The following is a 27812-nucleotide window of genomic DNA, read 5'->3' as shown; positions in this document are numbered from 1 at the left end:
GGGGCCCCTGGGGGAGTCCAGGGGGGGTCCGGGAAAGTCCTGGGGGGGGGGGGAGTGGCTGGGTGAGTGTTGGAAGTTACACAATCTTTTCCCAACAGAAAAGCAAAGTGCTGAGTTGGAGTCTGTTGTGATAATGCACGGGGAGAAGTCGAAAGAAGTCTGTGTGTCAAAGGGAGCCTACCAGTGAGATAACATGCAGAGTCTCATGTAACCTGTGTAAGATTGCAGCCTGATGGCAAATTCCTGTAAGTCTCTTAGAGCAAGAGGTGGGAAATCAGATAAAACAGAAACATTTGCAAGATGTCCATTTACAGTTACAAAATGGCCACTTCGATGATAGAAGTATTCTTGGCCAGATTGCCCAGACAGCTTGTGGAGTCTCCAACACTAGAGATACTCCAGAACCATCTGGACACAACCCTGTGCCATGTGCTCTTGGATGACCCTGCTGGGCAGGGAAGTTGGACCAGATGACCCACTGTGGTCTTTTCCAACCTTACCCCTTCTGTGATCCCATGCTTCTGTGACCACTTTGGATTAGTTGCATGCCCCTGAGTTGCATTGAGCAGTCTGAACTGGGTGTTATACCTGCATGTGGTCAAAAGACTCTGCCCAGAAACAATGGCAACCCAAGTAAACAAGACTGATACAAAATGGAGAATAAATTAATATTTTTGTTGTCCTGGTTGGAGATGGTAAAGATAAACTGAGTGGCTGTCTTGGTTATGTAAAGCTGGTAAATAAATCCAACTGGTCCCAGTTTCGGTTCGCTGTATTATCCTTCTTGTTTGGAAAGTGAGGGCACCTATGAGCAGAAGGTCCTTGACAGTGGTTTTAATTAGCTGGTGGAATAGTTTCTCAAAGCAAGTAGCAATCCAATTGCAGGGAATCCTCCTGTTAACTCAAAATATTGCTTTCTGCCATACAATGCAATGAGACTGACATCAAATTCTATTTTTGGTCTAATATTACTTATGCTGAGTGGGGATATAATAAATATTGTTAGGAAGGATTATTTGCATGAAGCAGTTGTAACGATCAGTTACGAGCAGTGGAAGAAATTTTTCCCCTTTCTTTTACTCTCTCATCACCAGCACAAGACTCTTGCACCTACCCACATCTTTGCCTTTGTTCTATGGGACAGAAAAGGGATGCAAGGAAATCTGGCAAAACAAGCAAACATCCTCCACCAAGGAAGCCGTGCTGAGCTATTGATTGCACTCTCGTTTAAATGCACCATGCACACGTTCTGCACCACACATTTCCTTACCACCGTCTTCACAGGAGTGGAAAATATGACAAGTAATTTTCTGTGGGGACATAAAAATGCAGGATGGAAACCTCTAAGCTGCGTGGTCTTTAAGGAGCATTCATCCATTGAACTAAAGCTATATCCAGTATTACAGTATCTTGCTGATAGATGACATAAACCAAATTTGTTACTTAGAGAGGCATGTTGATTGGCTTCACGCTGGGTGCGCATGGAGAAAGACATCTAGGCTCTCTTTTATCCAGATGGAATTCCTAAGTCAATCAAATAAACTTAATAATAATAAGGTTAATCTGGTCTTTAGTCATTCAATAGAGAAAAGCAGAGATGTGGATCTAATTATGTAAATACTGTGAAATCAGTTTGCATTTATCTCTTTCCACATCTCCTTGGTACAGCCCTGGTTCAGCATGCTTAACACGGTCCTTTTTGGTCTCAATGATTTAATTCTCGGGCTAAAACCATTCAAGATTTGTTTGAACAGGAAAATCTTGTTTTCTTTGGAGCATTTTGAAGTAGGCATAATTACAGTGTTGCAAATGCGATGCTCTGCTTCGGGAGCTGTCAGCATTTCCATATTAAACCACTATTTTCGGGGGTTAACAGAATTGCCAGAAAAATAAAAAAAAAAAAAAGGAGAAGAGCGGAAAAAAAGGGTCCATTAAGGCCTGAAACTTGGTGTTTAGGTTTTTAATCCAGGAGGGAGGTTTCGAAATCAAATTGTGCAAAATTAATTTACACTGTATGCTTGCAAAACTGCTCGTGTCACTTTTTTAATGATTTAAAAAAAAATAAAAAATCAGCCCACAATAAAGCCCACTTATTTTCCTTGCTTCTACTGTACACTGTCCTTTAAAGTTAATGTCATTTCCATACAATACCCCCAATGTAATATGCCTTAGAGGCAGCATAGATTGAATAAGTGACTTGGAGCCAGGGACTCCCAAGTTTATAATTTAGCCGCTGACTCACTGTGTGGCCTCGGGCAAACCACGTAACTCCTGTGTCCTCATCTATGGTATGGTCTCAATTTTCCATTGTGTTGCACAACATGTAAGGAGCTCTGCTCATGTTCAATAGGATCTTAACCCGATGGTGAGTGGGTTACTGGAGCCATGTCAACGATATGAAACTCAACACAACTCCCACTTAGCAGGTTTTGACTATGCAGATAATCTGCAGGAGATCAATCTTCAGTGAGCTGGTCCAGGTGGGCATTTGGTGGAGGCATCTCCACCTGTGATGTCTGTGTCGTGGAGAGCAGTCTGTCTTGGTGCTGGCACTGAAATAAATAATGTTCTTCAAAAATGAGTAGAGTAACTGGGCAGTTGTTTTGACTGAATATGTAGGCTGCTTTGTGCTGGACCTGCAGGAGACTTGGCTATACATCTTCAGCTCTTTCCTCAGCTCTTTATGTGTTTCTACACTGTCCCTTCATGGTTGAGACTTTCCTCTATTATCATAAAGCCCGTTTGCTTTTGCATACAGTAGAGTCAAATTTCTACTATATATTATTCAAGTCACATGGAGAGGAATACACAGATAGATTGTGTAGACAGTGAGTAAGGGAACAAAAAGATTTTTTCCTGAAAAACAACAACTCCTAAGAAGTAGGTCCTTCAGCATTTACCAGGACCCTTTTTCAGTAAGTACTGTCCTGATGTGGGCCTCTGTGAATGATACTGCATTTGTGGGGTCATGAGAGTAGAAATGTAAATTTAGAAGAGACTGTTTTGGTCATCACTTTGGTCACTGGAGGTGAGTTCAGATGTGTCTGCAGAATGTTTGCTACCCAGGCCACAACACATCCCATCTCCCAGTCCCCTACAGCTGTCTACAGACTGGTAATAAAAGATCAAGAGTAGCAGCTGAAATGTGTCACAGAAGGAGAACAAGAAAGACTCGGTGGGCTCCCAGTGGCCTGGGTCAAGAACAGCACGAACATGGGGAGACTGGGCAGATTTGGAGAGATGGGATTCCCAAACAGCCTTCCCCTCTGTGAAGGGACCTCTGTTCAGCCAAAGAGGGTCAGAAGGGAAACCTTGGTTTTGAAAAACATCCCCCCTCTTCTTCATCCCCTTTCTATACAAGCTGCCAATAGCTGATCTCTTTTTGACATTGTGCAAATCTTTCTCTTGTACAATATCTTGCTGCACAGGCCCCGCAGACTGATCACACATTTTGTGAAGAACCATGTCTTTCCTTTTTTTTTTTTTTTTAAATCTTCCACTTCACAGTTTCATGTGGTGCCTTTGTGGTCTTGTCCTGGAAGACAGCTTACCTCAAAGGGAGTTTTCTTGGTAGGTTGATAGTTTTAATAGCTAGAGACCCTCCAATGTCCTTGAACTCTTTTCTCTATTGCTCATGTAGCAGTGCTCATGCAGTCCCAGTTCCCTATGTATGGAATAGGAATGATAGTGTATATTAGTCGTATTATATGATATGTACCATATAATACATATGGAATTATGAAACAGAGCAAATCCCACCATGATCCAGTTTTCCCTGCCAGTTAACAAAATAGTTTTGTGACTCTGAGCAGACATGTCCCTACAAAGATCTGTATTTGTGTCCTGCCTTTAAGCATTCGTTTTCATCTTTGATTTGGGTCCCAAACTAAGCTGCTGGGAACTTATAGTAGAGTGAGACACTTGGAGAAAAATCTTTTATTGTGAATGTGGGAAGTATTTTGAAATATTTTGTTTGTTTGGGCTGTTTCAACACTCAGCTGTATTTACAGTTGGTCTCCATTCACCTTGTGAAGTTGTTTTCTTCTCGTTGTTTTATTTTCTGGCTGGGCTTCCTGGTTGGAGTGAATCTCCATTGCTTCACAACAGATATGCAGATCCCAACATGTATGTGTAACTCCAGCTAAAGCAGATTCATGTCAGGCTGACTTGACCTACAATAGTTTTAGTTTGTTTAGACCTGACCTGAATAATTTTCAGATCTGGTTGACCCTGAGTTAAATGCTTTTCTTCAGCTCTCCTGAGGGAAAATGGACACATTTCAGGAAAATCGAGCTTTGTACAAAACAAACTAAATATTAAAAAAGAAACAAATAAAATGGAAATTTCCGAGTGCTCTACTTGCCTGTTCTCTTGATTTGATGTGAATGCTGTGGAGCTGTATCTAAAAGGATATGATTTCAATCCACGAGAAGCAGCAGTGTTTGAATTCAGCGTTACAATGAAGAGGCTTGTCTTCCACCATCTAGTCAGCATTAGCCAGCTGCCAGCTAGTCTAGTATGGTGTGAGACAAACCTTGTAAAATTGGAGTGCTTTACAAAAATCAGAGTGAGTGATGACCCTTAAAATGAATACCTACAAGGCACTGTACCTTGGTAAGACCAGTGGAAACAAAAGCCATGATCTTTTCTGCTGGAAAACATGTAAAATTGACACTGTGTGATTTTATAGTGGTTTGTAGGATTTACAAGATATTCTGCAAGTAACGCTTGCTAAAACTACAGCTCAAGATGTCTGGAAAGAAAAATATCTGCAGGAATGGGGAAGAGCAGAGTCAGCTGTTTAGGAATGGCTCTCTGGGATGCCTCGGTGGGGTGAATAAGTGGTGGTGTGGTTTGGTCGTCAAACGCAGCAGTAGAGGCACAAGGTTGGAGTGGTTTACAACAATTCATCTTTGGTTTGGAGGAGAAAGGCTTTACTTTTATACTTGAAGCATGGATGTAGTATTAAGAAGAGCTGAATGTCTGTAAAGCTCAGAGACTGTCTTTCTGAAGTGTCAGCTAGGATGATCTGGACCTCACAGAAGGGACTGCAATGTTTGTGCACTGCTGAGTGGCTTTCATTGGTGACCTCTGCAATGTCAGTAGAGCTGAGCAGACTTTTCAAATATGACATTTTTTAATGTATTCCTTTTGTCAAAGGCTTTTCCAGAGAGGATCTCGAACCTTCCCACAAAGTCATTGCACACAATTAAATTCAATCTTCCCCCCCCTGCAGACGTGAGGAGACATGGTACTCTTTGGGCACCAGCTGGCAGATGATTCTGGTACTGGAAGAAATAATATTCCACCACCACTTTTCTATGGTTCCACCCTTTGTTATGTCCAGATCCCACCAACCCAGTGGTGTGAAGGACCAGAAGTGCTGCTGGACCAGAGCTCCACTCATGGTCACATGGGTGTCTCCAAGCTACCTGGCCCACTAGGAAGAAGACAACTTTCTCTTTAATAACAGATGGTGGTAGTGAGACATGAAAATTAGGACATATTTTCATTTGATATTGGAATATCATGAGCATCAGTTATTTTGGGAAGGAGTCCAAAAAATACTTGGATAGAGTCTAAAACTGCAGATGAATCCACAGGTTTATTTTATTGGGTGATTTCAGTTCTGCCAAATATTTGTAGTGTAAAGAAATCATAAAAATTGCTGGTGGTCCTCGCCTGGCGGGTACTTCTCACATATTTGAGACAGTTGTACGAACTGTGACAAGAATGTTTGATCTATTAGCTTAAAAACAAATTAGAGTCTTCAAGAGAAATAAATGAAGTATAGATGGTAGAAATACATTTCTCTTATCTTAGAGAGACCAGGAATTTTTGCCCCCAGGCTTTATTTGCATTTAATTATCACAGTTTGGATTTCCTCTACTGCATGCATGGAGGTTTAGTCTGTCTCGTTCTGTCCTCTGTTCTGAAATAACATTAGTACCTGTTAATGATTATCATTGTCAATTATGTATTCTGGTTACATGCACATTATAAGAAATATCAGTTTGTTTTAATAAATCTTCAAAAGGCAGTCTAAACCTGTGCCTTATCTCCTTTCTGCTTTGTAACTTATTTATTTTTATGGTTATGATATATGAAAGACTCTGCATGCTCCCAGGGACTGTGAGCGGGTATCTGCTCAGCACTTGAATTCTGGGATGACAGACAGAAAAGTTTTTATTTAACATAACTTTCCAAATGAAGTGAGAGGGTCATGTATCTCAAAGATACACAGAGAAAGAAGTGAGGAATACAGGTCTAGAAATCCAAAGACTTTGTTATATGCATAAAAGAGAGGAAACTGGTTGTATAGTGAACCCACAGGTGGTTTAATTTGACAAGTACTAAGGTGCAGAATAGCTGATGCTCACCTTGTAGCAATTATTCCTTTTCCGACTTAAATTATTTTTACTAGAATAATAATTTCACTGTAGTCCTGACCTGGAAAAGCACTGATTGTCTCACTGCCTATTGATATGTAGGGACAAGGACAGTTCTGTATAGAAAGATTTTCACTGTGTTTTTAAGGAGAATTTTGTTTTGAATTGTGCAAACTTGATGTTTATGCCATTTGCCCGTGCAGATTTTCAGGATTATTTTCGTTCGCTGGACCAGCACTGAAATGTCCACTCCAAAAGGAACACTTTAACCAAGCATTCTTTATGTGGTCTTCAATTAATAAACAGGAATACGCCTTTCTGAACCTGTGGGTAACGATTTTTCTGTTTGCTGCTACTGTAGTCACCTAAATGAATGGGGCATTTATATACTGCCCTTTCATCTGGGATATCAAAGTATTTTATAAATATGGACCAATGGGTCTGATGTGCAACCACTGAGCTGTGGCTGCCTCAGAGGTGGCATGCGGTTGACATTTTGGCTGGCAAATCACATTTGAACATCAGAAACTGTTGGTTTCCACAGAAAGGACTGGAGGTGTGGGGGGTTGAGAGTATCTGAATTAATCTCTAACACATACCTGCCCCAACACAGGAAAGCAACACCACGGCCTACTTTCCAGAGAGGTAAAATATGGTCTTGGCTAAGAGCATGACAAAAGCAGCTTCTATCACTGGATCACTAATTTTGTTCCAGTCTGAAAACATGACTGTCAAAAATTATTACCATATGGTAAGCTGGTAAATTGCCACTAGAAAATGAGCTTGGTGGTCCCAGATTGGTTTCACATGGACAGGTGTCTGCACCACAAAACCACCATCATAACTGCTGCTGGCTGCGGGTGGGTTTCAGAAGGGAGGTCCAGGACTGAGTGGGCAATGGTAACACAAGTGGTGCTTCAAGAGGTGGGAGCTCCAGGGCAGAGAGATGAGGCTGTTTGGGTCTGTTGAGGTGTTTTTTGACTACTTCCATTTCCTGAGCTGTAAGCAAGCTTGTATGGTGCTCTCCATAGTTGCTGTGGGAAGTGCTTTCTCTTACCTTTACACAGAGGCCCAGCCCCTTCTCTATTTCTATCTTGCAACAAAAAATTCCAATGGGGAGTGTGCGTTGAAGGTGTTAAGTTCAGACCACACAAGTAGTCTTTAACATCTTTGGTATGACTTGAAAAAACCTCCAGGAACCTGGAAGGACCTTCTGGGTCACTAATCCCAACCTCCTGCTGCTGCAGGCTTTCACTTTGCATAATCCTTTAGAAAAGCTGATTAATCTCCAAAAGTGTGGACAATCACAGGAAATCTCGAAAGCCCTCTCTATAAAAAAGGTGTCAAATCTGTTTTGCACTTCTCTAACACCTTTCACCCAAAACTTGTAATGAGTTTTGCAAACATGGATTTAAGAATTGCCGTGCCAGTGGGAGGGAAGAATTCTCCCTACTGTATTTGTGAGACAGCAAAATTATGAAGCAAATAACAATTTTCATTCAGACAAACCTCTGAGTGGCTTGAGGACTCTGGCTCCAATGGAGATATGCAAGTCCATCCAACCAAATCAATCAGACAGCCAAGAATTAAAATCAGAGTTTCTGACTGTTTTACCTGCCTTCTAACCACTGAAGTGTACAACAGCTCCAGATTTTCCACCTGTCAGTCTCATTATTTATTCCAGAAGAAATGGATACTACATCCTATTTCTTTTGTGAAATAACATAAACATCATCCCATTCCTGGAAGCCTAGCACAGGTTGGACAGGGCTCTGAACACCCTGATCTAGTTGAAGATGTCCCTGTTTTTTGCAGGGGGATTGGACTAGATGACCTTTAAAAGGTCCATTTCAGCTCAAACTATTCTATGATTCTATAATTCTATGATATATCATAGTTAAGTGTACTCCAGGTGGGCAGGTGGTTCTGTTATAACAAGGAAGGCTATCAGCAGCAAATCTTGTAGTTTATTTTTTAATTATAGAAAATATGGGTGAACCATCAGGCCTTCCTGAATTTCCATAAAATCGGAAAAAAGTAACTGAATTAATCTTCAAACTAATGGAAACACACATTCCTTCTGCAGGAAGAATGAATCCTGGGCAATGCACTGGGTTGTGTGTGTCAGGGAAATGCTTCGCTTGCATCTTTAAGCCAAATGCTGTTTTCAGTCTCGTTGACTCCTGACTGAATTTGACCTCTCCAATTTGCTAGTGCATTTTTTGAACTTGTAAGGGTGATTGGTGGTACAGTGTGGCCCTGGGGCTATTAATCAATCAGCAGATCATGGTAAAGTTGTAAGGAATATCAACAGCATTTAGGAAGTTGTGAAACTAGTCCCCCAAACACTTGAAACACCACTGTTTCAGGTTACTGTTGCTAAGGTAATTGTATGGGTCCACCTTCCATCAACATATCTCTTAGGATTTTCGTCAAATTTGTTACTGTAGGAGTTGATCCCACTGCTACTGCACAGTGGATAAAAATCTATCTTTCTATAAATTTTAGTGGACATGAAAATTGACCTGCAAGTTTGCTAAATTACTCTAATTCAGCAGTGGAATAAAGAATGCATGCTCTCCTTATCCCTTGTGCAGATGCTATATTGGCAAAAGTTAGTAAATCTGTGCTTGCAAACTTGTCCACAGAACATTTGGAGCTGAGGGTTCGTGGAGGGAAGCAAAATTCAGGATGAAGAAGTGAAAGGTCCAACCGCTGATGCACCTGCTTACACTGAGAAGGATCAGCCCTAAATATTTGCTAGATCTGGAGTAAGCATCTGGGAAGTTTGAAGGGTTTTATTTGCCTCTATTGATTAAAAAAAAAAGGTAGAAAAAACATGTGACTGGTTGTAGGGTATGTTTCTAAGACCATTATTTTTAGAATGGCTCTTTTCATACAAAGTCTGTAGCGGACACATGTAAGCAAGAGGTAAAACTGAATTAAAGCAAAAAAACCAAGTGCTTTCTTACCTGTTCAGGATAATCTGGCCTTTAATGGAACAGGTCCTTGGCAATAAGTTATAACACTTTCCTATTTTCCAGGAGTAGCTTTTCTTGCAATGCCTCGGGAATTTTGGGAGTGAAAAGAAATGACTTGCAGAGAAAGTATGAGCTTTCATCATGAGCTCTCTGGGCTCTGTACAGACACCTGGAATTGCACCGGACTTCTGGTTTCCCAAAGCAGACCTGGCCATGGGTTGGGTGTTCAGAATAGCATTGCCTACTAATGCTGCCTTGGCCTGCAAGAGGGGATCCACCACCCCCTGCCCCTCTGGGCCTGGCAGACCAACATAATTCCACCCTGCTGCAGTCCTTTAAGAAGTTCAGGTGCATCTGCTCTTTAGTGCTCTCCAGTCACTTGTGCTACAGAAATACTCTCTGTGCTGCCATATGGTGCATTGGCAAGGAAGTTCATATGAACCAGGACATTTCAGATGACACTTTTAACTCAAGCTGCTGTGCAGGGAATACTCCAGCAGCCTGAGAAAGGGAGCTGTAATACATTGTGTGCTCAGTAGGGTTGGCAGATCTTACCCCAAAATTCTGGGTTTCACTGGCATCTGTCATGGTGCTGTTATGTATTTTTAATTCACGTCTATCAGTGCCCTCTTTTTTAAGATTTTTTTGCAGTTTGTTTTTGTTTTCTGTGAGAGATTAATTTTCCTTCTCTGATCAGAGCCATGCTAGTCAGAGATAGACATGGACCTTCAATTATTTTTCCTTAAGGTCAAGTTAAGGATGCTTCAACTGGGGACGTGTGCTCATTTGGGGGGTCCTGAAAATTGAGGTCCATCTCTACTCTGGAAAGCTTCAGGCAGCTTTTTCACAAGTGCGATTCCCAAAATCCTGTGTCTCCCAGTTGTGTGTTTAAACACTTTACTGACTTTGGGCCTTGGAGATAAATACTAAATTTGGGGTTGTCTCTCAACCCAAATTGTGAATGTCCTGAAGATTACAGTGCTTGAGTTTCATTATAAAAGACAAAATTCAGGATAATGACAATGTTGGTGGGTACATCTCAGCTGACTCACAGCACTGTTCCGCATTTCGATGTTTGACTCAAGCCCCATCTCTAATTGTAATGTCTCAAGGACTGGCCAATTGCAGTACTTCTGTCTGATGTTGTACACAGTATGTTGGACGGTCTATTTCATTCCAAACCTCTCCTCCTGTTACACCGGAGGCATTAGTTGTAGTGTGAGCTATACAGGGATGATTTGGGGCTCTTCTAATCATTTCCTATGGTGTAACCACTTTCCTGATGCCCACAGAGGCTGAGTAGCCATGTTATCTTGAAATGGGCTTCTTTCCTCTGTGATGATTCAATTATGTCTACAGAACAAATGTACAGATGGACACACAGTGGTTTTGTGTTGGTTGGGAGCTTTTTCCATTCAAGACAATGTTTTCCCTTCTAAGTCAGGATCCTACATGAGTTTTCTCGTTGAGTCATTTATGAACTTCAGCAGGTGCACCTCGGCTCTTCCACATCCCCATTTTGCCAGCCTGTCTCTCCTTGAATTCGTGGTGGCATCCAGGCTCCTTCTGACCTTGGTCTCCTAATAGTCCTGGGCTAGCACAGATGCCCCAGTTGGCTGCTCTCCCAACTTGCAGTCCTTGTTAAAGACAAAATCCCATCTTTTTACAGCTCAGTTCCTTTCCATAAAATTAATCAAGCAGCCCTCCTTTCACAAGGCAGATGACCTTTGGTATTTCTTCCTGCTGAAGATTCCCAATACTGCCAGAATCCCCATCCCTTCCCTTTATAAGGCAGTTCTGTACGTAAAGCAAGTGTTTCCTCCAGGATAGAGAGAAGCTTCTTGGCACAGAGAGGAGCTGTTCCCTGACGAGGTATATGTATTGTGTCCTTAGAAAACTTCCTCTTTCCATTAAAATATGTTACTGGAGATTTCTGTGTAGTTCTGTTAGAGATGAGTCCGAACCATGAGGCTGGATCCAAACTTAGTCAAACTATGAGGTTTCTTACAGTAGGGAGTACAATATCAATGTGTGCTTTTTGGCTGGAGCTGCTCCCCTGTCTGCACAGTGCAACACAAAAAGCATCACTAGGCTGTTGGGGAAGCTGCTGACACAACTGAGAAACTGAGCGGTAAAGGCTTGTCGTCAAAATCAACAAACCTGAAGGCAAATGGGAACCTGGTGGTGTGAGTAATTGTGACCCCTTGCCCAGCCACTCGAAGCAAACTTTCTCTTCTCAATAATCACCAGGTTTTATGAAAGACAAAAAATCAATTGCAGATGAAGCACAGAACAAAATGTCCCTGCATTCCTCTTACTGGCAAAAAATGAAAATAATCTCCTTCTTTGGACTTAGTTTGTGCATATCTTTGCTGTGTACTGAGCTGAAAATGGTGGCCTCTCAGTTCATTAATTGACAAACACCATACCCTAAACATTTCCAGGCACAGTCATTTTTTTTTCTCAGATTTACTCAGTGGTTCTTACTGAGGTTTATGTTTTTCCACGCATGTGCTGAGAATAAACTTGCCTCCACAATCTCATCTCTTGTGCTCTGAGAAATTTTAATAATCTAATTCATAAGCAGTTTAATTTTCTGGGTCTTTCTCTTTTTGCAACTCTCCTGGCTTTGGCTGTTTACTCCTCCCTTTACAGCAACTGCCCCATTTCCCAAATACCGCAGGACTTTCTGAACTGCAGCATTTCATTCCATTTGTCTCTCTTTTTAAGAGGCTGATCTGTCTTAAAGAAATTTTTCTCATTTAAAAATAATTTTGCTGTGGTTTTACAGTCAGCATGGTTCCCCCAAAAGAAACAAAAAATCCCTGCAGGCCTATTTCTTCTCCTTCTCCCATGATTATGCTGATGTAAATGACACTGATGCCAACGGAATTATTCCTGTTTTACACCCATGTAAATGAGACCAAGGTCTGCAGGATGGGACAACACCTTCACAATATCCTATCAGGGACTGGGCAGAAAGGTATCTCCATCTATCAAAAGGAATCTCAAAGTGCTCTTTCATCTTCAATTTCTCAAGCAGAGGAATATAATCATCCACCAGCAGGACGCAACGACCCCTGGGGTGAATTCTAGCAATGCATTTAACGTGGAGAAAAGGCAAAAAGCAGCACAACACAGCCCTTTAGGAATGTAAGCAAGGAATACAGTGTCCAGCTGAAATTAGTGTTACTATTTGCCTCGTGGAAATGCTTGGGAAGCCCAGCCAAATTCAAGGCTCCAGTCTACTAGAGCAGCCGCAGTGAGGGCAGTCTCTGTTCCCCAGCAGTCCAAGTGACAAACAGCAATCAGACCGCAGGCCAGCAAGAATTTGAGCCAGGCAGAACTAAAATATCCCTGTTGGAGTGCGGTCCCATGAGGACAGTGTTATGTCTTACCAGAAACAAAGAGAAGAGCACATTTCCAGTCTCAAAGACTTCTCTGTCCCATTAAGGAAAACTCCAGACTACAATTAGAAAAAAAACAAGTAAAAGAGACATAGCCACAGCGTGCCAGTTTGCATCCAAATGCAGCCTATAAAAAGAGGGCATGCTCCCAGGAGAAGGCTGCAAGCACCCTCTTGGGCTGGTGGCTCCAGCCACCTCACTCAGGAGGGTGGGAATGTGACCCCTGAGAGAGACCATCCCTCCCCCAAACCCAGAACCTCTGGGTAAATATTGACTCAGAGTGAGGAGTGGCTGAGTCACTCCTTCCTGCCCTCCTGAGGTGTTTCCCTCCACCCAGTGAGCGTCCAAGCCCACCCTGCACAGCCCAAAATATCAGACAGGAGTTGGTACCCATGGTGATCAAAGGACATGGACTCAGACAGAGAGACAGAGCACCTCTGTTTGGGCAGGGCTGACGTGTCTGTTTGCTCTCCAAGTGGGTGAACGTCTCCTCCATTTAGTTGTTCAGGAGGACACATAGTAGGGAGGGTGGGTAGGTGGAGGGATGTGGGACTTGGGAACTCCTGGTGCAGCTCTTATGTTCTTATCACATAGATCACACTCCAGATTCTCTGACTGCTGTTAACAGCTCATAAAGGTGTACTGACATACTCAGTTAATGGTACAGCAAGGGCCTGGGTTTGTGAAATCTCTGCCCCAAAACGCACTGAAGCAACAGTGAATTTGTGAAAAGAAGTAGGAAAAAGTCCAACTGAAACAGTTGACCAACTGTCACCAGCTGAGGATTCAGCCATAGGGTTGAAAGACCTGGATTGTATCCCGAGATCTATTCAGCTCTTAATCTAAAGATATTAAAGTAAAGCATGGGAAAGACCTGGGAGCCAAACAGTGGTGACCACTGACTGGAGCTGTGAGTGGGTGTCATGAACATTTGGGTGACTACTGGCTTGTGTAATCAAACTGGATACAGGGGAAGGCTGAGTTTACTGTTGCAAGCACAGGTCTGGATTTCATTTCATGTCTGCTACAGATTTCCTAACTGGGTCACCATGCCAGCCTGGAACACAGAAATGATATGTTCCTCCTTCACTGAGCTGTTACAGAGCTAAAGATTTGATGGTTTCAAAACTGGTTGAAGATCTCCAAGAAAAAGGATGCATAAGAAAAAGCATATGCTATGGATGTCTCTATATATGCTACGTTACCAAAAGCGTTGTATTTATGTATTTCAAAACTGGGCACTGGGTTACATTTTCATTCCCCAGTACAAAGACAAATACATTCCAAACAAAGCAATGTTGTTTCAACAAAGCAAGGGTTGAAATCTCTCCAGGGCTTCATTCTGTCTCATTTAGATCGGGCATAAGATCTTAAAGCAGAGTTTAGTGGTCGGCCGATCATGCTCCTTTGGGAAATGACAGAGTGGTAATTCAAAAGGGGTAGTGAAGTACAGCATTGTCTTGGTCTGCAGGACTGTTCTTCAATAAAACCAGCGGCTCACCCGGCTTACAGGAGAACATTTTGTTCCAAAGGAGCTGTGGCTCTTCATTAAACAAAAGAATTCACCTCCGGCTAGACTTGGGTGTAAAATGAAAATGTTTTTGGAGACAAAATGTCTTTGTGAAAACAGCATTTCCATGATGCCTGCCACAATTGCCCAGGCATATCGAGTAGTTGAAATGAAAGACGATAAAAGGTACATCTCCAAGGTACTAGCTCCACATGCATTAAAAACTTCTTTCAGACTCAGGAAGCGGTTTCAGTTCAGGCCAGGAGCTCTGAAGAGGGAATAGACAGCCTGGGTCCTGTCTGGCCATGGGCTGCCACTCACCCACTTTGCAGTTAGGACCCAGATTTGATCATGAGTGAGTTGAACCTTTCAGGACTTTCCCAAAAGCCTTTCCTTGGAGTAAACCAGTTCTCCCACATCTGACACAAGAGATTGGGAAAGCATCCCAGAGTATCTAAATCCAAAAAAACCAAAACAGATATGCCTCCTCCTCTCCAAATCTCCTGACACACTTGGGAAAGTTCACAAACAGCAAAGGAGCAGTAGGGTCATTCAGGGAAATAATTCATGTCCAGACTGGAATAACTCAGGTGTTCAGATATGGCTGCCTCCCATCCGGATTAACTCTTCAGGGAAGATATAGTCTGTGCAATTCCTCGGTGTATGAAGATGAGAAAAATCACCTCAGGCTGTGTAGTTTCAGGGGATTTTCGTTACAAGATTATTTTCCTACAAACAGCACCATCCCTCTGGGGATGAAACGTACTGGGAAATATATGCAAATTTAATCAATTACATGAGTTAGTTCCTACTTTTATTGCATACTTAAGTCAAGATCATTCCCTTGTCATCCTCAGATCACTGACAGGCTCTTTACTGTATAGTCAAGGTGTCCACTTTTAGATTGACAAGCAGGTTTTGTCCTGTAAGCTCTTACACAGGACAACAGCCAAGCTCATCTTGCACACACGCTCTCTTGTGTTAGTCTAATTGTGGCCTCCTGATCAGCCTTTGTTTCACCCAAACGTTGCTCACTAAGGAGGACCAACAGTCTTGGTTCTGCTTTAGATGGGGCAGGAGACTTCACACACTCTTTTTCATCATCTGTCCCGTTTAGTACTGAGTTTCCACAGCTTGAGAAATGGTACAAGACAAGGACTGTTGGACCAATGCTCTGCTGTGGTCAAAAATCTTATCTGGGCTCTAAGACTTAGCAGAAGCCTTGTGTTGGGGCAGTCAGATGGTAAATACCCAGGAAAATACATAGTTCCTCTATTTCAGCAGGGAACACTGCTGTGACAAGCCTTTGAGAGAGACAAATCATCCAAAAGCATAAAATGGAAGAGGTTCGGGTAACTCAGACTGGATGTAGTTTTTTGCACAGGTCAGCCCAAGATGAGCCACATGGTGTAGGGCAACAGATGTCCACTGCTGGCTGACAAGGTCCTTGCTGGACACTTTGTAGAACCTGAAATCTCATTGACTCATGTGGACCAAATTTCCAGACTTGACTCACTGGTTACGAAAACCATAAGATTGCATGGTGTGTCTCATATTTTTCCTGGAAAAAAAGAGCAGGATAATATAGCTATATTTGGTTAATTAACATCTGAATCTACTTTGAAATTTTCAGAGCATATACGTTAAGAAATTAAACTAATCTCAAACCAGCAAAGAAAAATAAACCCAAAATGTCTGGACTGTCAAGGTTTGTTTCTATAAATGTTCCCAGTTGCCTAATCCTGAGATATTGGAGTAGGTACAAAGAAGGGCAATGAAGCTGGGGAAGGGTCTGGAGCACAAATCTGATGAGGAGTGGTTGAGGGAGCTGGGAGGGGCTCAACCTGGAGAAAAGGAGGCTCAGGGGAGGCCTCCTCACTTTCTACAGCTTCCGGAAAGGAGGATGTAGCCAGGTGGGATTTGGCCTCTTCTTCCAGGTAACAAATAGGACAAGAGGAAACGGCCTCAAGTTGTGCCAGGGGAGGTTTAGATTGGATATTGGGAAAAATTTCTTCAGTAAAAGGGTTGTCAAGCATTGGAACAGACTGCCTGTGGAAGTGGTTGAGTCACTATCCCTAGAAGTGGTCAAAAATGTGTAGGCGTAGCACTCAGGGACATGGTTTAAGGGTGGGCTTGGCAGTATTAGGTTAATGGTTGATGTTGGAGGTCTTTTCCAACCTTAATGATTCTATGATCCTTTGGTTTAAAGGCAAAAGAGACACATCCTACCTCTTCTGTATCTCTTAGTACCTGCTGAATGTCATGTGATCACTGACTTATTCTGTTGCCATGTGTAGCAGGAAGTGCTGTTGAGAAAGTCACAAAGAGTAGACACAGGTGGTTTTAGAGAAGATGCTCCTGGCTGATTAGTATCAAAAATTTGCTGTGTAAATGGAAATACTGTCTCACACATTGCAAAACTAATCTGAGAAACCAATTGCTGTAGGAATTAATTGCCAGAAGCTTGTCAAAGAACCAAAAACTTAAAAAAAAAAAAAGAAAGAAAAGAAGAAAAGGAAAAAAAAACAGGAAAAAGAAACATATAAAAAATGATGGGATGTTTACAAGGCTAATAAAAACATAATAGGGACATTTAGAAAGACAATAGTACTTATTAGGGAAAGAAAACAAGACTCTCAGAAGAATTACACGTGTTGGGAAAGCTGTCTGTTTCAAAACAGGAAAAACCTTTTGGTGTAGCTAATGGACAGATTCAAAGGGGTAATTACACATGAGCTCTTCTTTCAGTTGCAGTCCATTTTCATCCTGATCCTAAATCAAATTTGTTGGCCTTCATAAAAGGTGATAGTTGATAGTGTAAACATCTGTCCTGGGCCAAAAACCTGATTCATTAGTGGAACACTGGGAAAATTTCCTACAACAGACGATAGCATAACTGTTATTTTTGATTTTTTGATACTTCCTTGGAGGCAGCATTTACTGACCATTGGTAGCGGCAAAGTACAAGAAAATATGGACAAAGTGCCCTGAACAATTATAATGCTTTCTTCTTCTTCTTCCTGTTTCTTTTGGCTCTCCAGTAGTTCACAGTCTTATTTTAGAACATAAAAAGTCTCTCCAACCACTTTGCCATCCTCAGTCAGTTGCTACGAAGGAAGCACATGTGGGTGGAGATGAGATGTTCTTGCATGGCCACAGGAGGGTTGGGCTGGCAGGCCCCTTAAGCACCGCAGATTTTTCTGTGCTGCAAAAGAGAGGGAAAGAGGCCTTCCCCAGTTTACGAAGTTGCAGTAATAGAGGTGTAGGGTAAAGGAGACATCAGAGGGCTGCATTAACAATGTTGGTTGATGGGGAAGATGAAAGTGGCCTTTGCTCCCAGCTCCATCGTGGACTTCTGTCCAGGCATTTCATTTTTCATGTGTTTCAGTCTGGCCCCCACAAAGTGCAGCCAGTGTGAGACTTGCTCAGTGCTTTGAGCACAGCGGGAAAAATGTGTTAGGCAATGAATACTGTCATGAGGAATTGCCTGCTGCCCAACAGTATTACCTCTCCAACGTGCCTACCTCCCCTTTTCCCATTCCTCCTCCACACTGAGATGTCAGGGCATCCTCAGGGACTCTTCTGTTTTAGGAAATAACAGGAGCTGCAGAGCACTTCAAAAAGTCTGGCTTTGTCCCATAGGTGTCAAAGAAGGACCTCAGGTTCCTGGAAAATCTGCTCCCAAATGAGTGTAAAAACGCACATTTTTGTCAGGAAGTGAATAAAATCTCACTGAAATTAAGCCAGGGACAAAGATGAAAAAGCAGATGGCCCATGACAAACTGTGAGAACAAATTTGTTCGCATGACATGGGAATAAGTATGTACTCATAACAGACTATTACTCAAGAAATTTTGAAAGAGCACAACTCCACAGGAGTCATAATGGGATTAGTCACATAAAGCCCAGTCCAGCTAAGCCTGGTGTACTTTACCTGAAAGAAGAGAAACAGACCCCAAAACAGACCACAATTAAAAAAAACAATGAAATAAAGTCCAAAGAGATGCACGAGCTTATGAAGTCAGAAAAACTTCTAAGTGAATTAAAATCTGCAGAGAAGCTCGTGGATTGTTATTTATCTACTTAAAAAATGAGAGGCCAGAGGAAGAAGCCTTACTGAAGTGACTCAACCAGTAGGTTTGTAATTTGACAGCACAGAGACAGAGTTGGTGTATTTTTGGTAAAACGTCATGGACTTTGGAACAGACTTTGCCATGTGCTCCATTACAGGATTGTTTCAGTAACCTACAATTATTTCCAATTTTTTCCAAAATCCCTTTTAAAAAAAAATTATTTAATTGTGGAAGCCATGGGTGAAATTGAGTTTGAAAACTGTAAGAATAGGCTTAATTTGGCCTAATTTGGAATCTATTTTTTTTTTTCATTCAACATTTTGCACTAAATGACTTGAATGGGCATGTTTAATTACTTGAAAACACTTTTGTCATTAAAGTGACATATATGTCATCTTGACATATATGATATTTTAGGATTTTTCCATCTATACAGAGAAGAGTGGGTTCCTGGGACATAGATGTGATTTGCTTTGTCTACAAAATAATTAACAATAAGCTTGCCTAAAGTTTTTGTGAATTTTCTATGCTCACCTAAATGTGACTGTTCAGAGCTAGTTTGGATTCATAAAAAACATAAATTAAGAGTCTGAAATCACACGTATGCAAACATCAGTCCTGGAGTGCTCACGTTGATGCTTTTGTTCAGACCTACTCCAGGGTAATGTCCAGTGGTCTCTTTGCCCAAAGCGATGATTTATTTCCTTCTAGAATTGATTTACAGCTTGAAGCCCTTCTAAGCTTGACTCAGCCCACCAGTGGGAAGCAATGCCACTCTATCTGAATCAAGCCTGAGCAGCACAAGAGGGATGGCTTCGGATTCAGATTCCAAAGACGGATTTTGTCCGTGCAAAAGCAGTACCGCCCTCACTGACGCACATGCTGCTCTCAGGCTTTCATTTACCACAAGCTGTTGGGACTTCAGTTTCACTTCTCACCAGAAAGCGGAGGCAGGAGTATATTTAGACGTTCTTGGGAAGCAGCTGCAAAATGAAGTGGGAGAGCGCGCACGCACTCGGTCCCGCGGGCACACACGCAGACGCTGACAGCTCAGAGCAGCTGCACAGACCTGAGCAGAAAGGACAGTGCACAGAGGCCTCCCACAGGTTACTGTCTTACTGAAGAGACTCACTTCAACATCTTAATATCCTTACCATTGAATCATAGAATGGTTTGGGTTGGATGGGACCTTAAAGATCATCTAGTTCCAATACTTCTGCCACAGGTGTGGGGCTCCACTAGACCAGGTTGCTCAAAGCCCCATCTGACCTGGACTTAAATGCTTCCAGGGATGGGGCAGCTTCTCTGGGCCACCTGTTCCAGTGCCTCACCATGCTCTGAGCAAAAAAATTTCTTCCTATGCTTAATCTAAATCTCTCTTTTAGTTTAAAACTCTTCTCCCTTGCCCTATCACTGTCTGCCTGTATTAAAAGTTGCTTTCCCTCTTTTAAGTACCGGTTATTCAATTAAATAAATTAAGTATTGGTACTGTTGAAATAGATTGTTTGTTCAGTCCTGACCCACTTGAAAGATTATCACCTTCTCAACCACCATCTCATTTCTTGAAGCTCTCTAAGGTTCTCAGATTCTACACTCTTGCATCTTAAACCTTATCTCTGTGGTTTTATGCGTTCCACAGGAACACAGAGGCAGCACTACCCCTTTAGTATTCTGATTTGATAGGAAATTACAAATGCCAAGAGGATGTAGCCAGGCTCTTGTTGGGGCTGTCAAGCAATAGGACAAGCAACAATAGGCAAAAACTGATCCATTGGAAGCTCCTCCTGAACATGAGGAAGAACTTCTTCACTGTGCAGTGACCAAGCACCGGAACAGATTTTTCAGAGAGGATGTGGAGTCCCCCTCACTAGGGATATTCCAGAACTATCTGGACATAATCCTGTGCCATGTGCTCTGGGATGACCCTGCTTGAACACGGGGGTTGGACCAGATGACCCACTGTGGTCCCTTCCAACCTGACCCATTCTGTGATTCTATGAAATTACTTGCTACATCTACACATAAAGTGAGGAATCCAGCTCACACAACTGTAGCTATTTAGAAGTTGCTCTATCTAAGGTAGTTGACTTCTCGTACAAGAAGTGCTGGGAGGAGAGGGACACTTCAGAGCATGATGCCCCACCCTTCTTAGGGACCTGATAGCTTGGACCGGCTTGTCCCCAGAGGTGCTTCTTTCTCAGCTGGATCTAGGATGACTGCCTCTAACTAGATTCCAGCTAAAGGGCTAATGTTAGATGAGCTGAGTCCATGGAAAGTCATGCTTCTGCTTTTCCCTCAAGGTTTTTTCTTCACAGACCTTTCACTTGTGAGCTGAAAAAAGACTAAGAAATCAGAGTTTGCAGCAATTTGGCTGCAAGACAGATAAAATCAGTAGTCAAACAAAGGCAGTTAAGATAGCCAAGACTGCCTGTAAAGTGAAATACGTGCTCTTCTCATACAGATGAATGCATTTAAAGTAACTTCAATTTCACCATACTTACAGGCAGACCATCAATCTTTTGTTAACATCCATCATCATGGGCAGGACAAATACCAGGAAATCCTCTCCTGGAGGTGCTCCTCTGCTCCCTCTCATTACTTTAACACCTACTATTTACAGCCCTGTGAGTTTTTAATACCCCAAGGTCCTCTTGGAGGTGACAGAGCAGAAGTATTCCCTCTTACTTGTAAATAGGTAACACAAAGATGTACATTGGCTTTCCTTTGGAAGATCCATAGTAGATGAGAAGGATAGGGAATGTTTCTAATGTGAACACTCATCTTATTTTTATACATCTTGTTTAGGAGTTCTCTTTTGCAATGTAGGCATTTTCAGTACGACATCCACATGCAAGTCAGTTATCCTACATTATTCCAAGTAAAGAGGTGAGGATAAATATTTCTCATTCTAGCAAACAAGAGGTGGTGCTAGACCTAATCTGCTGACTGTGAAGAAAGGCTTGGGAGTTAGATAAGACATAGAACTATGCTGTAGACTGTGAAAGCTAAAGGTGACCCAAGGGAAAGGCATGAATTTGTGTCAGTGGAGGGTTAGGTTGGATATTAGCAAAAAGTTCTTCACCCAGAGGGTGGTTGGGCACTGGAACAGGCTCCCTAGGGAAGTGGTTGTGGCACCAAGCCTGACAGAGTTCAAGAAGCACTTGGACAAGGGACGTGATGTGGTTTTTGGGGTGGTCCTGTGCAGGTCCAGGATTTGGACTCAGTGATCCTCGTGGGTCCCTTCCAACTCAGGATATTCTGTGATTCTGTGACCTGAATCCCATCTCAGTAACCCAATCCTCCTGAAGGAGGCCAAGCTCCCTATGCTCTCAGTAGAAAAGAAGTGACTGCAAGGCTGCTCAGAGAGATACAGCTCATGGAAAATATAGGGCTTTCGTGGAATTTCTTCACTAAGCACTTACAATTCAATTGTTTAAATGAAGCTGATCCCAACCAAGTTTTCTGAGACCTGGGTTAGCTTCCTTAGCTGGCAAAATAACTTTTCTTCTAAGCTACAAGCCTGCCTTGAACAGTCAATCTTTGGATGTGGGAGTATGCTACAAAACCTACCCAGCCTCTGTAGACTGGGTGTACTGGAGGACGCTGAATGACCATGCACAGGTGAGTTGATATGTTTAGTGAAGGTCACTGTACTTGTCTGAGCACCCTGTGTCCAACATCTCTCTTCTCTGCAGGCATCCATCCAACCCCACTTAGCTACAGCTCTGTCTAGATGTTGACTGAACACCCAGTAATGAGAGTGCCCCTGGATGCTCCAGTTGAGACTCTCCTTCTGCTAGGGCTGTACAAAAAAACGAAAAGACAAGCACTAAAGTTGTGACAAGTTGCAATGAGAAAAAAAATAAAACAAAATTAGAGAGGAAGGAAATAAATAGAATCATCCTGTTGTATGTGATAGGCAACAGAAGTTGTTTGTTTCATGCTTCATCCTGTTTAGAACTCCCGCATTGTTGGGCTTTCTCAAACATGCCCTAGCAATTTTGTCCATGTAGAAAAAGTTGCTGACACTTCTTTGAGGAGAGGCTGTGATTAGGCAGTCTCCAGAGATCCCTCTCAACCTCAGTGATGCTGAGATTCTGCAGTTTCCATCATCAGTGTGGGTCTTCAGATAACTGAGCAGTTGGATCAGACCCCATCCAGACCAGCAGTTGCTCTGGGTGCACAGAGTACTCTTGTCAGCTGTGCACATTCCCATTGATCTGAGCAGTGCAACAGCTTCCACATGTCCTGGATACGTGAGGTTTCCTGTGCGAGTGTCCAGACACCCCTGTGGAATTTCTTGGATGGAAGTAAGGGAGCCTGATCAAGCTGAGCAAGTTGTGTTTAAAGGCTGCATGGCATAAGTAAACCTTAAGGGGAGATTAGGGGGATGACAAAGCTGTGGCTTCTGATAGGGAAACCATGCTATTTGAAAAGATTTCAGCCAAAAGGAGGAGCCCTTGGTGTCCTGATTTCTGCCTCTATTTTTGTCTCTATTAGTTGCCATTACTTGTATTTTAACCCCGCTTGCTCTTTGACCATTTAAGAATCATTTGTGACAGTTATTTTTCACAGTAGCAAACCAGATTACATCAAGGTTTGTCAAGCTTTCTCTGCTCTCTAATATATGGAAAAATGTTACACTTAATTTGGTTTGTTTGGGCAGTGTGGACAGGCATTAGCCATGCTATATACAGACCATAAACGTTGTTCTGGTTAACACCACAGTGGAGCCAAACCTGAACCTTTCATCTCAGCCCTGCAAACTTTGGTGGTTTGGATGGAAAAGGAACCTGTATTTGAACTGTGCTTTTTTTTTCGTTTTTGTTTTGAAAAACCAAAGACAAATCAATAGCACTTTGGAAACCCAACATCCAGCATCCTTAGCCAACCTCTACTGGACAGGGATCGAGTGCCTGTGAAGGCAAGGACTTTGTATTGGGAAGAAAGCCAATATACAAAGGAAGGAAACTGTTTCAAGGAACCTACAGTAACTTTCCATAAAAACCTCAGGGACCTAAAGGCAGTCTGAATTTTGTGTCATAATCCCCTCTAAGCCACATATGTGTTTGATTAGGAACAACATGGTGGTCCCATGTGGGACAAAGATGGACTTTTGCTTGCTGCATGTCCAGTTGGTTTGGTGTTAGAAATGACAGGGAGAAGCCTTCTTTGGTTTTGAGTCAGTTTCAGTTTGCTATCTGGAATATCAAACCAGCCAGTAATGAAAATGGATTTCTCACATCAAATTTTTTAGATGCCAGAAATAATAATAATATGGTGTTAACACCTTAGTACTTGGCTTTCTCTAGGTTGTTTTAACCTAGATAAATCTATTAATTTGTGTCTTTGTATCCACAGTAGTGCCTTAAAATTTGCACTTAATTGCAGCAGAAGTAGTTTTAAAATCCATCTGTCTTACACTGACCACTCCTGTAGCATCTCACCACCTCCTGTATAATGTGTTCCCAATGCTAAAATAAAAATCTGCAGAGTGGTATAGTAATTCCACCAATGCATATCTTTGAGGCTGTTGAAAAGCAAACATTTCCTATTATATTTCTGGCTTTCAGAATGATCACAGAAATAGGATCATCCTTACCATACAGTAAGGGCACAGTGGGTAGAGCACCTTGGACCTTAGTGTGGTTCTCCAAGCCTTTGTGTATCCCCTAGGGGCTGCTCTATCATCCTAGACTGTATCTGATGGATTCAGTCCAAGAAAGCACGTTTCTAATGGCCATAGGGGACACTGGATGAGGTCCACTGAACTACTGGCAAGAGAGCACAGGTGTCAGGCTGGGATGGCCAGTGTCAACAATTTCTTTTTCTCTATTTGTTCTTTTTTTGATTTGATTTTCATCGCTGAAGCTAATGAAGGAATCTAGGTAGGGATATATATCTAAGTTTGATTGTGTAAACTCAGTCATGTTTCCACATACAAAAAAGAATAAAATTATTGAAGAGTTTAAGCCACCAAGTAGCTCTTACTGTTTCTGGTGTTTAGTTGTCTATTCAAATCAAAATGCTGAAAACTGGGACCCTCTATAAAGCAGCAATTAACTTTGCCTCTGGCAGCAACTATCCAGCCCTCACATCTCCAGGGGAGATCTGAGTCAGTTAGGACATTACCATCATTCTATGGCTGGCCAGGAAAACACAGCAGGGAATTCACCAGCTAATGCACAGCTATGAGACGCCAACCAGAAAAATGTTCAGGCCTGTCCACAGGCTTTATGAAGAATAAGGGTGGAAAGTTAATTTAGTTTTATAATATTAAGTTCATGTTTACCTACAATAGACTCTTGTCTTTGAGTACATCTGTTCTTTTCTAATTGGCCTACAGAGAGTATCACTGCCAGCTGATGAAATTCCCCCTTTCAGAAGACCTGGTCCCATTGAGGGGACAGCAGACAACAGTCTGTGTATGTAAGTAAAATGTGTAAATCAAGGCTCATGATGTGTCTTCCTTACAGATTCAGATCCTTGCACACCTGATGCTCCCCCTGCTGCCACTTCACCACCAACCTCTGAAGAACCTGGACCTTTCACAGCTCCAGCATCACCCTGCTCTTCCTCTGACACTGGTACTGCATCATTTTCACCACCGTTACCTGCCTGTGTCGCAGCCTTATGTCCCAAACCACCTCCTATTTCACCATCAACATCCACTTCTGCTGCCACTGTTCTCCCTGGACTTCCTTCTCTTCCTGCACCACCTGCCTCTGCTCCATCCCTGCACCCTGGAATTTATTTGCCAATAGTCCCACCCAGCGGTGCCACCCATCTCATCAACTGGCTGCCCTTCCTCGCTTCGGCAACACTTGCCACCATCCAAGGGAAGGAGGAAGACCAGCCACCCGTAAGAACAGGCTCCCTGGAAGGCATGAAGCCCTGCAGCAGCCCACCCCCACAGCCCTCCCATGATGAGAATCCCCAGGCAGCACCTATGGGAAACAGTGCTCCGGGGGCTGCTTCCCCACCACCAGCTGCCCATGCCATGCCCCCGAGCTCCGAGCAGGCGTCGGCAAACGTGAGCGACATCCTGGCCGAGCTGCGGACGATGAACAGCCACCTCTCCACCATTGCCCGAGCCCTGACCCAGCTGGCATCGTCCCTGGCACCGCAGCAGGATGCTCGTGACACCCCCCCTCCTTAGGGCCAGGTCTGCACAGGCTTATCATGCTCATAGGGGCTGGAGGAAAGGGACCCTACCCAGACCTGCACATACCATCTGTGTGTACGCTCTCTGTGGTCGCTGACGCCGACCATGTCTCCCCAGTGGGTTTTTCTGTTTGTTTGTTTGCTCCTTGTAAATGGCTGCATATATTAAAAAATAATTTTGTGGTCTTGTTAATAAAATTGTTTATGTTTCTTTGCATTCCTTTCAGATGTGCTCTCTCCCCTTCTCTCACCCATTAACCACACGAGCGCTGGTAGTCGGTGAGGTCTCGCACAGTGAATGCCGAGAATCTTAAGTGGTGAGAAGTTACCACGAGAAAATACTCAAGGAGGTGACAAAATCCCTCTGGGCAATGTGGGGGGACACAGACAGGAAAGGACACAATAAAACTCTGAAAAAAATTCCTATTTCTCTCCATCTATGCTGCATGGCATGGCTCTGTTGAAATTGGAGCCCTTCCTGGTGCACTAAATCTCAGAGGTAATTGTAACTGCTGACGCAGGTACACGCAGTGATAAATTGTCCAAAACACAATGCAGAGTAGTTGTCTAAGCAGCACTGGGGTTGAACAGCTATTAAACAGCCTCGACCACCTCTTGTCCTCCAGAGATCAAGATCTGAGGTGCTTAGCTGAAGTCAATCTATCTTACTTTGCCAGTGGTGCCTCGGGTTCTTCAAGTGCATAAACAGGCCGAGCTAATTTACAACAATTAGCCAGGCACGCGTGGATAGATCCTGACATTTCACCATCTTTTCCCTATTGCCAAGCTGCAGCAGCTGGCCTAAAGGAGGCACTGAAGGCGTGAAACCTCAGACAATCCTCTTTGTGGACGAAGAAATAGCTCTTGGGCAAGAATCCAGAATTTGTCCTCTGAGGCACGTGACCTGTAGAGCAGCTGATGAGGTACCACTGGACACTGTTTGGTCTGATGGAGGCATAAGGGATGGGAGATGAAGGGTGGGATGTGCTCTGAGCTCTGGAAGAGCCCCAGGAAAGAGGACTCACAACCCTTGTGCCTGTCAGCCACAGTCTGCCCATAGTGCAAACAACCAGGCCAGGTTGGATGGGGCTTGGAGCAACCTGGTCATGTGGAAGGTGTCCCTGTCCAGGGCAGGGGTTTGGAACTAGATGATCTTTAAGTCCCCTTTCAACCTAAACCATTCTATTATTTTATGAACCATCAGCCAAAATGTATTTTCCCGAGGGTGGTCCCTTAGGGCCAGTGGTGGCTGAGCCAGGCTACTGCCTTTCATCCCAGTGGATTAAAATGAAATACATGCTCATGGCAAATAGAAAAAAATAAAGGCCTCTGTGAAGTTGTGTATGATCTCTCCTTAATTTAGCCATGCAGCCCTCAGATATCAGGATCTGAGGCCATCTCTAGGAAAATCCCAGACAAACAGACAGATTGCTAGATAAGATTAAAGAGGAAGTATTCTGTCTATTTGCAAATATTTCTGTTACAGATGAGCCTAAGCCACAAAGATTGAATGTATATACAAACTTCCCAAAAGCTCAGGTGTATTTGAATTTGAGGTTTTGGTTACAGCATATGTATTTATATATAAACCTATCCATATTTTTGAATCTGTGCCTGAAAGACAAAGCAACTGCCCTGTTCAGTCGTGTTTTTTTTTTTCTGTGACTTTTTTCCTCTGCTGTGTTTAGCAAAAAGGTGGAAGAAAAAAAAGTAATTTAATAGATGTCCTACACTACCTTTTAATTTTATGCGTTTCAGCAAAGGGAGATGAAAGGAGTATCTTAAAAACATTCTGGCTTTTGATTTTGCCATTGCAGTTTCCTTAGACTAAAAAAAGCAAAAATAAAGGGAAGTTTATCACTTTTCCTCCTTTCAATATGAAATATAGGATAAGAAAGAAAGGGGAAAGCTTTATGGTTAAAAAAAATAAAACGAATATTTTTCATTTTTACTGTCTTTCCCTCTTTCAGCTTTACATGGTAGTAAATAAATAGCATATTCTCCCACTGTTGATAGTTTTGCTTGATTTATCCTTCTCTTTTCCTATAGTAACCTTTCATGGCCTAATGCTGATGAAAATCTCAGTGGAGTTTTTCAGATATGTGCAAGACTTGCAGCCATAACTTCAGAAAATCTTACTGTGCAGCTGCCGATACTTTATCAGCCAAGGTTAAATCTGACTTCATTTAGGTGTCTAAGGGATTTGAGAACAGTGTCCGTGGCATGCAAATTCAGAAAAAAAAGCCTGAAAAATGTGCCTATAGTCAGCTGCAAAGGCAGTGTTCTTC

The 27812-nt window shown here is 42.7% G+C and overlaps 1 protein-coding gene across 1 annotated transcript in view; it reads left to right on the top strand.

The window, feature by feature from the left end:
- Positions 1-25519, top strand: part of RUNX2 (runt related transcription factor 2) — a 223693-nt gene extending 198174 nt beyond the window's left edge. The window contains exon 7 of the mRNA XM_017813114.1: positions 24837-25519. Coding sequence (XP_017668603.1) covers positions 24837-25519 — 683 coding nt within the window. The remainder of the gene's footprint in view (positions 1-24836) is intronic.
- Positions 25520-27812: the final 2293 nt, after the last annotated feature.

This window comes from Lepidothrix coronata, unplaced genomic scaffold, assembly GCF_001604755.1.
Source record: "Lepidothrix coronata isolate B3197 unplaced genomic scaffold, Lepidothrix_coronata-1.0 Scaffold39, whole genome shotgun sequence".
Classification (NCBI taxonomy): domain Eukaryota; kingdom Metazoa; phylum Chordata; class Aves; order Passeriformes; family Pipridae; genus Lepidothrix; species Lepidothrix coronata.
This window is presented reverse-complemented; position numbering and strand designations above follow the sequence as displayed.